The 12,139-nt window shown below is 40.5% G+C and overlaps 1 protein-coding gene across 1 annotated transcript; it reads left to right on the top strand.

Moving 5' to 3' along the window:
- The first annotated feature begins 7,601 nt into the window (after positions 1-7,601).
- On the top strand, positions 7,602-10,682 carry LOC144538518 (uncharacterized). The gene is made up of 3 exons (XM_078282784.1): positions 7,602-8,062; positions 8,180-8,213; positions 9,061-10,682. Exons 1-3 carry the CDS (start codon positions 7,829-7,831, stop codon positions 9,444-9,446), a joined length of 654 nt encoding a protein of 217 aa, XP_078138910.1. The 5' UTR covers positions 7,602-7,828; the 3' UTR covers positions 9,447-10,682.
- The last annotated feature ends 1,457 nt before the right edge of the window (positions 10,683-12,139 follow it).

The following is a 12,139-nucleotide window of genomic DNA, read 5'->3' on the forward strand; positions in this document are numbered from 1 at the left end:
TTAACTAGACGTCAGACCCGTCAGACTCCCCAGGGAACGGCAGGAAGAGGGGTGCCGTACGTGTTTTATCAGATGTGTGTCACCGGGCACGATGCGATGATGAACGTATTACTCCATTACTTTCCACTACGATTCACCCTTCACCCAATTTGTCTTCATTTAGCTTGTCTTGATTTAATGATAGTCTATAAAGGAGGGAGGCTACGCGCGAGTCTGGGATTTCAAAGTTACACACACTCCATGTAGCCTTAACTTAATGCATTTCTAGGTTCCTCGTGTCCATATAAGATAATCCTTATACTGCAGCGGTGACGTAGGACAAAAATAGGTCATTTCTGTGGTTTCAGGCACATTGCTGCACAGATTTATATAGAAATAAAACTCTATTTTGCAGATTATCCAGCATGACTGTCTGGTATTCAAGCTGACTGCATCATAACTAAACTAAATCCCTACATTTGAAAAAACATTTAATAAAGGAATGTGAAATGACAGGCTTCATACAAATGTTAAATTTTAACATTTGTTTTGGGCAGTAGCTGTGTCTATAATAGCTGAGATCAACATGTTTGCTGCTGATGTGGATGTGAGTGAACATGTGCATAAGTAGCCTATATTAAGCATGTGCACCTTTAATCAGCTAAAATCAAAGGCTGTGTTTTTGGTCATACTATATAGCCTTTTTCTTTTCTTTTCTTTTCTTTTCTTTTCTTTTCTTTTCTTTTCTCTTCTCTTCTTTCTTTTCTTGTCTTTTCTTTTCTTTTCTTGTGGATGAGTGGATGCTTGGCTGTGGTTTTCATACAACATCATGAGGAGTGAGTAACAGTTTTCTAACAGCGCTGTGATGTCTGTGATACTGTAGGTGGCAGCAAAGGCTCTCATGGCCACTGGACTGTCTCAGGTTCACTGTCGGTCTTCTCTGTTGATGGCCAGCCAGCAATTTTTGTTCTGCTTCTGTGAGCAGAGGAAAGCAGAAAGAGAGCATGAGAGAGAGCGAGTAATAACCCCCATGCAGTTGTACTTTTCTGACTGAACTGAAAACAAAGACAGTAGTTCCCTAATCTGGGAGAAAGCCCAGCACATCACAATGTGTGGTTTTGTCAAAATGACCAATACGTCACTCTGACCAGAGAAAATCCAGCTGATGAGGTTATGAGAACTTGTGTGTGTGTGTGTGTGTGTGTGTGTGTGTGTGTGTTTATGGCTTTTCAAATTCCAGTCACAAATTGTATTTTTATGAACTTAAACAACATACTATATTGTAAAGAAAATATAATAATTATATGGAAATGTATTGAAGTGACTTCTACCCAACTGCCTCCAACATTCCCGCTGACTCCCCCAGGAAAATTATGAAATGTATTAAATAATCATGTATTTCCATACAACCCACATAGCTTCTTTTTTTTTTTTTTTTTAGCACCGTCACCTCTGAGTAATGCTATGTCACTTCCTCATCCACATACTCAAAATAATTCTCATATCCCAAGAACCCCCCTACACACACACACACACACACACACACACACACACACACACACACACACAAAACAGCTCCACCACCAGCAGTATTTTCCCTATGCTCTTAATTTGAGTGTTCTGCGTTTACATGGAGCCTTTTAATCAGAATAGTAGCCCAATCAGAATAAAAATGCCTCATATAAACGCCTCAATCAGAATAAACTGGCCGATCCGAATGAAATCTCATTCCGTTTGAGAGGGGTGGTGTAACCCTTTCACAATCCGGTCGATGGATACAATTTCGTCATGTAAACACTCATTCCGATCACTTTCTTTATCTCGCCTCTTTCTGCACAATTGTCGTTACGTAAGTAAGTAACGTCAATTGTGACACATGCATTGTGACCAAACTGGGCACAGAAACACAAAACGAGAAAAAAAAAAAAAGAATGAACTTGCTGCATATTCACACAAAGTTGTCACTCAATCTCAACTTTATGAAAATTAATAGTAAGGTCGATGAGTCAAAAATATACGAAACATATATTAAAAAAAAGACAATTAGTGCTTTGCCGTCTGGGTAGTTTACATTTAAAGGTGTGTGGTGCTCTGAATGTCTTCAGAAGTACTGTCTGTCTGCGAGACAGACCCTTTTTTTCCGGGAGGATTCCAATGGATGTGCTTGTTGTTAACCCCGGGGCGCTCGGGCTTGATATAGGCGGCGCAGCCCGTTTTTATATCAAGTCCTGACTCCGCTTCTCCGGGTTTCGGTTTACAGCGGTAAAAATGACAAATGGACCCAATCATTGCGGGGGCAACACACTGGAGTCGTATGTTTTGATAACGCTGTTGCTTCATCAGAAAGAACAGCAGTAAAGAAATAACCGACGCAGGTCCATCTTTTAAAAACGTAAGCCCATGTTGTGCTGGATTCGGTGTTTTGCGCATGTCAGAAACTTGTATTCTGATTACATACTGTGGAGCATGTAAACGCACATCTTAATGCGATCGTTATATTTAGCGCTCATGTAAACACTTAACGTGGCAATCTTCCTTCGGAATGATTTCATTCAGAATGAAAAAAAATGTCTCATGTAACTGCAGATGGGCTCCAAAAAGGAAAGGTTATAGTGAAGGTTATTTTTGTATTTTTGCATTTCCCTGTAGCTTCCCACTTATTGTATTATTCCTTCATCGCTCTTGTCTTTGGAGGCTCATACATTTTAGGTGTCGTAATTTAACTCCGGTCAAGTCAAATCAAGTCAAGTTTATTTGTATAGCACTTTTTCCATCTTAAAGGGCTTCACAATTCCGATAAATCCCACCACCACCACCAACACACGCACGCACACACACACACACACACACACACACACACCCTCCCTCCCCTATGATGTTTGGACCCTCAGTCAGAACATGGAAAAACTCCCACGGAAAAATGGAAGAAACCTTGGGAAGGGCTACAGAGAGAGAGATCCCCTTCCTGGATGTCAGGCATGCAGTTGGTGCTGCGAGTTGGCAAGAATACCTTTCTTAAACAAATAAGGGAAGTTTTCTTTGCGTGTGTGTATGTGTGTGTGTGTGTGTGTGTGTGTGTGTGTGTGTGTGTGTGTGTGTGTGTGTGTGTATGTGTGTGTGTGTGTGTGTGCACAGTGTGGTTAGTTTCATTAGGGAACAGAAGATATGGGTATTTGCCTTCAAGCAGCATATGACCCTTGAAACTGTCTGTCATAGTCCTGCACCTCCCTGAATGCCCTAATGCTGAATTTCTCTGTTTCTCTGTTTCACCCAGACTTCCCCATTCACTCCCCCATTAAAATAGTCCCCACATTCCCATCATACCGACAACTTTTTCTCAATCCTCAATTCTCTTTATATTATTATTATTATTATTCAAGTATTCAGTTTTGTAATTTGCACATCAAATGATGAGATTATTTCATTTGGGAGCAGACAGACTGAATTGGCATTAATGGCAATGATAAATCTGATGGTTGTTATGAGCTTTTCACACTTAACACTTTTTAGACTCTTACATGATAGTTGCAGCAGCAAAAGTGATAGAATACAACAGGGAAAAACTAGAATATAAACATAAAATAGAATATAAATGCTAAACAACAAATGTAATAAAAACAATAACAATAAAAACAATAAAAATAGAATAAAATCAAATACCAACGTTAGGTAGACTATATGGAAAGTACTGTATAGGAAACAGTATAGATTACTTACATTTACTTACAGTTAGTTACTTACAGTTGTTACTTACAGTATCAGTGTCATACTTAAATATGGATTACTAAACATGGAATATGTGCTAAACATAAGTATGTGAAAATAGCATTACAAAAATATAGAAATATAAAAATAATATCAATGTGTATCCAGTATGAAATAGTGGAATCATTATGCAAACCATCAGTTATATGCAGTCTGTAATGAGAGGGACATGGAAACTCAAGGAAGCACATTTGTGAATTTACAGCAGTGTTGTGCAAATGTGCATCATATAACAAGTCTACAGAAGGACATACAAATGCACAGAATTTAGAAATTCTGAGCTTCGTGAACTAATTACAGAGTGATAATGTCTCACATTACATGTTACAGCTTTATGTGGCAGTGCTCCCCGTTTCTTCACTTTTGGATTCAGTCTAGACATATGGAGAGATGGGGCTAAGCAGAAAACTGCTAGCAGGGCACACACTCAACCCTCTCCTATAGATTTCCATTAGAAAATGCATAATTTTAGATTGCCAAATTTAAACAACTAGTTTGGATTTATGTTAGCCTGTCATGATGTTAGCATGTCAGCTTTAGCTGTCTCAGCAGTCAAAAAATGATGAGAAGAAAAAAACAGACTGGTGGAATCTCTCGAGCATAGCTGAACCCTGCAAGTACCTGGATGGCCGGCGTGAATCTATTGGACCTTTGCCAGATACAGTCACTTACTGTCTAATATTTGCCATAATGTAACCATGCACTTCCCCTCAGTCACAGCCACAAACATTCCCTAAACATATCCCTTTTTGCACTGTATGGTGTTCTTGTTTTGATCAGAGTATGATTACCACAAAGCCCAATGTATTCATTCCTGTAAGGTCACATCTGACTCAGGGTGGAAAAGGAAAAGGCCCTCACTAATTACACCAAAGGGACTGTGATCCAGATTATTATACCAGCTTCCCACACCTGGAATATTACCCTATTTGTTGTAATTTGTGAAGTAGTTGTTGTTCAATTGCTTTTTATTATCCTTCTTTGTATCTGTTTTGTGTCTTATTTGCTTTCTGTAAAGCACTTTGTGACAATCTTGTTTGTTATGTTCCATAAATAAACTTGACTTGAAACCAATGACTTATTTATAGCCAACATTTTTTTTTGCAATACTCTTATATTTTTCTGACACCCCCTGCAAAAGATTTGAGAGCAGAACAAATACAAATAAGGAGAAATATTCTGCATCTGCATTAAGACTTAAGGCTTGTATCAACACTGTGTGTTTCAAAATACTACCGCAGATGGTAAATGACACATATACAGTATGATGTAGCATGGTATATGACATATGTGGTGTAGTATGGTATGTGATATGACATGTATGCTTGTGGTGAAGGGCTATATAAATAAATCTGACCGGCTTTTGTGGGGATCTTCCAGCACAGGTACGATTTCCAACACTGAACTAAAACCCTAAAACACTGAGTTTGACCTCTTGCCAGCTGGTAGGTGCTGTAATGCCTTTCTGATCCCCCTTGGGAAATTCTATTTTCACTTCCCTGTCTTTGTGGAGGTGAGAGTGCCAGGTCCGCTTCAGATCAATGATGCGCTGGAGGACACTTGAGCAGGGTGGGTGCTGGTTGTCAGGGTGGAGGTTGAGGGACAGTCTGCTTGAGGTTTATTGTAATTTTATTTGTCTTTGTCATTATTGCCATTGATAACTGTTTGCCATTGTTTCCTACTTCCAACAGTTGAAGGTACAACACTTTCTGGTTTTAACACACAGACAAAAAAAACAAAAAAAAACCCTTAGCAATAAAATTATGGCAATGTGATATTTTAATGTATATTCCCAAAAACGACAACCTTCCAGTCACATGCTTAGTCCTCTAACTGCTCAACTACCCCTTTTTTTTTTAAATTTGTGCTCATGATAAGCTTTCATAAGCTTTTTCTATTTCCAACCCTGCCTGATGACAACTCAGAATTGGGAACAAGGGAAAGCACAGGCTGATGTTTGACAATACTGAGTAAGGAAATTAGCGACTGACATTTCGTATGGATGTAGAAATCTAGTCCAGCATGTCAGTTTTGTTTATCAAAATATAACATCAAAATGCTTGCTTTACTCTGAGATGTCCTATACTACATTTTTCATCTGTTCTCCTATGAAAACTGAGAATTAAAAAGCAATGGTTTAAAAAATCATTGATCTCTCCATCTCTCTTCCCCTCACATTCATTCTCATTCTTTCTCTCTCTCTCTCTCTCTCTCTCTCTCTCTCTCTCACACACACACACACACACACACACCTGTGTGGGGAATTGCATCTCTAACATCACCTGGCTTTATTATGCAATGATAAGAGTCGCAACGTGATTGGCTGGCTAGCTCCCAGATAGGGGGCATGTTTGAATAATGACAAGTACATAAACCTGCAGGTGTGACTCCAGTAGTTTTATTTAACTGTGATGACGACATCCTACCCTACCCTACACCATCCCCCCTGCCCCTCCCAATCTCTTTTATATTTTCTCTCTCGCTCTCTCTCTCACAAACACACTCACACACACAATGGGGAATTCCCATATGTTTTTTACGTCATCATAATCTCACAATCTGATTTGCCTGCTGGCTGACACGTGAGTGTGTCTGAATAATGCCAGGTATATAAGACTGGAGGAGTGACACAGGTAGCTTATTTAGCTTGATGATGAAACACAGATCCCTATGTGCCACACCCATCCACCCACATCTCTCTCACACACACACACACACACACACACACACACACACACACACACACACACACACAACACACACACACACACACACACACACGGTGGTTCCCAAACTGGGTTCCTCAGTAAAATTGTTAAATTTGACTGTTTTATTCATTAGACGATAAGCACAAAGGGACAATTATAAGGATGCCTGTGTTGATTAAGGGTTTCACTGTCCCCACAGGACCGTCATGTGTAACTAAAATCTTCTCAGACAGCATTAGGACAAAATTTTAGCAAACGGGGTTCCATGGTGTAATGTGCATCTATTTGGGCACCCTTGACATGGAAAAGTTTGGGACCCCCTGTTTCTTTTCTACATCAGTGGCCTGTCAGCAGGGGCGGAGCCAAAGGGATGGCCAGGGTGGCACTGGCTACCCTTGAAATCTGATTGTCCACCCTTGGTGCCACCCCAAATTTTCTTGTACATCACTGGCTGTTTTACTCTGATTGACACGGCGTAATTGCCTGAAATGTATTGAATTGTTTTAAGTGACCAAGGCGCCCTTTTTGAAACAAGTGCTGAAGAGTGTGACAGGTGTCGATATTATGTTTCATTTTTTTCTAGATATTTCACAGTCCAGTGAATAGTCTGTTTGTCACCTAAATAATCATTGGACAATACAAGTCAAATGAGTCCTTGGAGTGATAGAAACTTTGTCCTGCAGGTAATCATTTGTTTAATAATTTGTTTCTTTGCATATTCAAAGTTATTTGCTGAATCTTCATTAAAAACAATCAAGCTATATTGCACTATTGTTCATTTTTAACTCAACCATGTTTATGCTTATGGTCGTTGGTGCCCCCCAAGTTAGTGGTGCCACCTGCACCAGCATCCTGACATGAACACCCACTTTCGCCAGGCCTTGTGCCAAGGTTCAAAGCGGTTGAGAGGAAAAGGAAGACCTTTGTTTGACTGTATCGGAATGTCGTGAAGCTGGAGGGAGCGTGTCTGTCTCTCCCTTTCGTTTTCCACCACACATGTGGCTTTGTGAACTTGCGCAATTGCAGAGAGAGAGCTGCGGAAAAGTCTGTCCGTCTTGATTCACACCTCGTGTGTACGTCGCGGAGGGAGGAGGCGGGAGGGAAACCCATGACTTCCGCGTTTTTCCTCCGTGTCTGAAACTGAGTGCACAGTATAAAAAGTCACCATGGTGCTGACAGCGGCGATATTCACCTCAGGACAAGGACCGGGCCGTATGAGATTAAGAAGACCGACGAGCGCTGCTTGTGGAGGTTAACAGCCTAATTGGAGCTAAATAACTTTCAAGGGTTGCATTTGATTTTTTTTTTTTGTGTGAACTAAAGTGGACAGTTTCGAGACTCTCCCCGACACCCAGACATCCTGCAGCCGATTACTGATGCATAAAAGGATGGATGTGGAGTCTCTACAAAACATCGGTCGCCGGCGCGGAAGGTGCATGGACGTTTTCCTCGTCATGTCCATTATTTTCCTGTTTGTGGCGGTGGCGGCTGTGGCTGCCGGTGGAGTCATGGTCGTGACTGAGCTGCGGTCAAAAATTGAGGTTAGACACCCGTCTTTTGGGAATGGCACACCAGAAAAGCAAAGAGATCCGAGCGCCCCAGCGTACAAGGTGGGTCAACTGATAACACCTATAGGCTACAGTTCGCAAAAGCCAAACAACTTCAAATTTTGACCCATCCCCAACAAACCTATCTGACTTACCCCCTTTTCTCTGTTTTATCAACAGATGCAAGATTTTGCCTTTCTGGACGCCAACTCAAGTAAGTCTGCTCTTATTTGCTAAATTCATACCTTTAACCTACCATAAAGGCTGATGATGGATGTGCTTTAGGGGCTTCTTCACTAAATGAAAAGTTAAGCTATATACTAATAACCTTTTGTTTGTGGCAATAAACTGGTTTCCTGCCACTATTACGTGCCATTTGTAAAGAAGTAAAAACTCCCGAAAACTGTCTGCATATTAAATAAATGTATTATCTGAGTTCAATCACATAATAGCATTTGCAACTCAAATTTTGTGTATGCCTTTATTGATATGCGCAATGTCAATAAACATTACGCATTTATTGATGTAGCCTACGCAGTGATGTAGTTGCAAATGGTAGGCTAATTATTATGACATGATTGGAATATATAGGTCTGTGGCGGACTCTATAGACATTATTCACCATAATCTGTGGTTTGGGTATGTTTAACACACGCAGTTATATTGTGTGCTTCTCAGGGTTAAGGAGATATGGTCCCTTTAAGAAAGTCTGGTTTTCTGAGTCTGACGTCAGCTCGATGATGTTGTGTTTTTGAGCGCGAAGTAAATTGTCTTGCTCTGTGGGCTAAAAATAAATGACACACGACTTGGTGTAGTCAACGAGAGAAGTTGTCCGTCTCTGCATTCCTGCCACTTCTACAGGTCTATGTATTTAGAATACTGCCAATTTAAGGCCTTGACATGATGTATATTCCACTCTGTGACTTGTCCATGATATGGCTTGAAGGTCCTTGACCGAAACACAGTGGAAACTGTTTGATAATCCTGTTGTTTGATAATCCTGATGAAACCGCCACAGCAGTTTTATCAGCTCAATTAAATGTGCTTGTCTCCTCCTGCAGGCAAGTTGAAGACTAGCACCATGCAGTGGGCTGCTGTCGCATATGGTGAAGGAACCTCTGTAGGAAGCCACTTCGACTTCAACCCACACCAACATTCACTGAAGCCGAAAAAGGAAGGGCACTACTTCATGTACCTTGACCTTGTGCTCACCTGCACCCACCAGTGCAAAGCAGGCGTCCTCACCGTGAGTCTGGGTGATAAGCTCACCTGCAGCGTGCAGCTTCCAGAAGGGGCGGAGGCACCTGTGAGCAGGAAGTGCTGGACAGTGGAGCGGATGGATGGGCAGACGCCGCTGGTCGCTCAAATGACTGTACCACAGGAGGGACTGGAGAATTGGAAGCTGGAGCTGAAAGGTTCAAGATTAGGGATGTTCCTAGTGGACTAATATGGACCCTTTTAACACTGTAGTGCTATAATACTGTCATTAAGATGCACAAAGTTCATGTCTGCTAGTGACTCATGGGTATAACTAGAAAAGAGCACAAGTTTATTTTATTTTATTTTTTATTTATTTATTTTTCTGTTGGTTCAAGCAGCCTTAAAATGGATAAGCACATCAGAGGCCATTTGCAAAACTTTGAGGATGTTTCTCTTACTGAGAACCAGAAACTATAAGAGGATGAAACTCCTCAGTGGGTTTTCAAGCTGGAATCTGAAGAGACGTTGCAGTTATGACCATGTAAACAGGATGGACAGGATGAACTACAAACTGACCTCAATCTGTATATACCACTTGTATTTATGTATGATATATTTATTTGGTAATATGGATCTATTTATATACTTGTATTTATAATGTATTAGCTATTTCTTTTATAGAATTTTTGTTTTGATGTAGGTACCACTACATTAGTGTTGATGTGCAATATGCTGCGAGATTATTCAGCCTACATTGGGTGAAATGTGGCTCTATGTTTCTGTTTTCATTTTATAAATGGCTGAGGGCATAAAGCTAAGACTTAGAAAAATGTGTGATTTGTATTCTGCTTGAAAACGACGACAAGCTCCTCAGGGACCTCATTTAGTTATGCTGTAGTGGAGACATTTTAATTATTCTGGCAACTGTTGAGTAGCAGTGTTCCCCTTGTCACGTATTTTGTACTTAAAATACCTTTTAAAATAACAAGGTCCTGAAAAATGATCAGGACATGATTTGCATTGTTAAATTCTCTTGAATGTGGACTCATTTAGTGAAAAGAAAAATTAAGTAAGACAGTAAGTAAGAGAATGTAAGTCCCATGGACAAATTATGCATTGATGAACCAACTACGCATTGATTAATGTAATCCATATGCAACTTGGACATAAAGGTGAAACATGGACATAAAGAACACTGAGTTTTTCTGTGTGAGAGACAGATGTAGAGGAGAGCGCGTAAGAGAATGTGACGAATTTTCAAGCGGAATATATGGAACGTTTATAGATAGAGGAAAGTTCCTTGCTGTTAATCAGCTCTTGCCGAGAACTGGCTTTACATCACATCCTGTTGTGTTTTACCATACAGAGTGGTTTAGAAGAAGTGTATGTGGGCCAACAAACAAACACACAGTTACACCTCCTCTGTTACACGGACTGAAGGCTCAGAAAGCAGCTTAAAATAAATATTACCTGTTACTACTGACATGAATTATGCTTCACATTATCTGAACGCACTTACACATACACATACACATACACATACACAACACACACACACACATTAAATATTTTACTATGAAAAGTACTATTCAGATAAATTTCAGTAAAATAAATCATTATCAGGCGCCCCGGCTCACAGAGTAGAGCGTGTACCATAAGGCTCAGTCCTTCCCGCAGCGACCCGGGTTCGAATCTCGCCCGCGGTCATTTGCTGCAGGTCTTCCCCTCTCTCTCTCCCATGCCTTCCTGTCTCTCTCCCATGCCTTCCTGTCTCTCTCTCACTAACTCTGTCGAATAAAGCATAAAAAAAATGCCAAAAATAAATCTTAAAAAAAAAAATATAATAATCATTATCCACATTTGTGCATGTGGCAATATTGTCTCATCATAAACCAGCTGATTTCATATTATCCATATTATTTCCATGCAAAAATATTGATGCGTCATTTTCAGCCTACGGCTTAGAGCTGGTTTCTTTCAACCACATTGGCTGTGTGTATGTATGTATGTGTGTGTGTGGGTGTGTGTGTGTGTGTGTGTGTATTGTGAAATAAGTGTGTTGTGAGGTGGTTGTGCGTGTTCAATTCTGTTTCTCCTCCATTCATTTTCTTGGTAGCAACTCACTCACTCACTGCATGGATTCCTAATTGATCACAATACCAGAGAAGGGACAGAATTTGACAAAATGCAAGTTAAATGAAAGTATTATTAATAGTTTCTGGTAGATAACATGGATATCAATAGCACAATAGTGAAGAATCATTCACTCAGAACGACACAAGGAGGCAGTGTAATATGCAAAGTCAGGGTTAGACTGTAAGATTATCCAGTTGTTGTGAGTTTGTCACCCTTAGGTGCTCAGATGTTCACACATGTATCGGTCTCAGAACAGGAAATGACCTGAATATCTCAGCTGCATTTGTGGTCAATCTCTCCAATCACATCTTGATGTGTCTGTCTGGTTCCGGCTCTGGTCATGTCACCTATCTGGCAGCCTGCATATCTGTCTACCTCTCTGCCAACCTATCCAGCTGGCTTTCTGTGTCTTCTTGCTTCTCCCTTTAATTTATTCAATTTTTTTTCCATTCCTCACCTACATTCCTCTTTTCTTTCTGCTTTCCTTTCTCTTTGTTTGTTCCCTGGCAGAATCCCTCCACCTCTCTCCTTGGCCGCCCAGATCTCACTCATTTCCACCTCTATATCTCTTTTTGACTCGTTCCATTTGACACCAATGTCAGGTCTGGGAACTTTCCCCCCCTTGTCTGTGTGCAGTATGTAGTCTACAGCTGAGTCAGCTTCACCAACTTCAGTAGCTACTATCCTTACCTAACCACATCCTCATCTTCACAAACACATGCACATGCACACATACACTAACTCTGCTTTTTGTGTGTATTGCATATACTATGTAGCCTGCAGATCTGCATCTCTGTAATGTTG

This window comes from Centroberyx gerrardi, chromosome 3, assembly GCF_048128805.1.
Source record: "Centroberyx gerrardi isolate f3 chromosome 3, fCenGer3.hap1.cur.20231027, whole genome shotgun sequence".
In the NCBI taxonomy this organism is placed as follows: Eukaryota; Metazoa; Chordata; class Actinopteri; order Beryciformes; family Berycidae; genus Centroberyx; species Centroberyx gerrardi.

What these genes read in the sequence shown, in the direction of transcription:
- LOC144538518 (XM_078282784.1), top strand. Translation starts at nt 7,829, where the DNA reads ATGCATAAAAGGATGGATGTGGAGTCTCTACAAAACATCGGTCGCCGG. An exon ending in CGAGCGCCCCAGCGTACAAG is followed by an intron (nt 8,063 to 8,179) that starts GTGGGTCAACTG and finishes TTTTATCAACAG; the next exon opens with ATGCAAGATTTTGCCTTTCT. An exon ending in CTTTCTGGACGCCAACTCAA is followed by an intron (nt 8,214 to 9,060) that starts GTAAGTCTGCTC and finishes CTCCTCCTGCAG; the next exon opens with GCAAGTTGAAGACTAGCACC.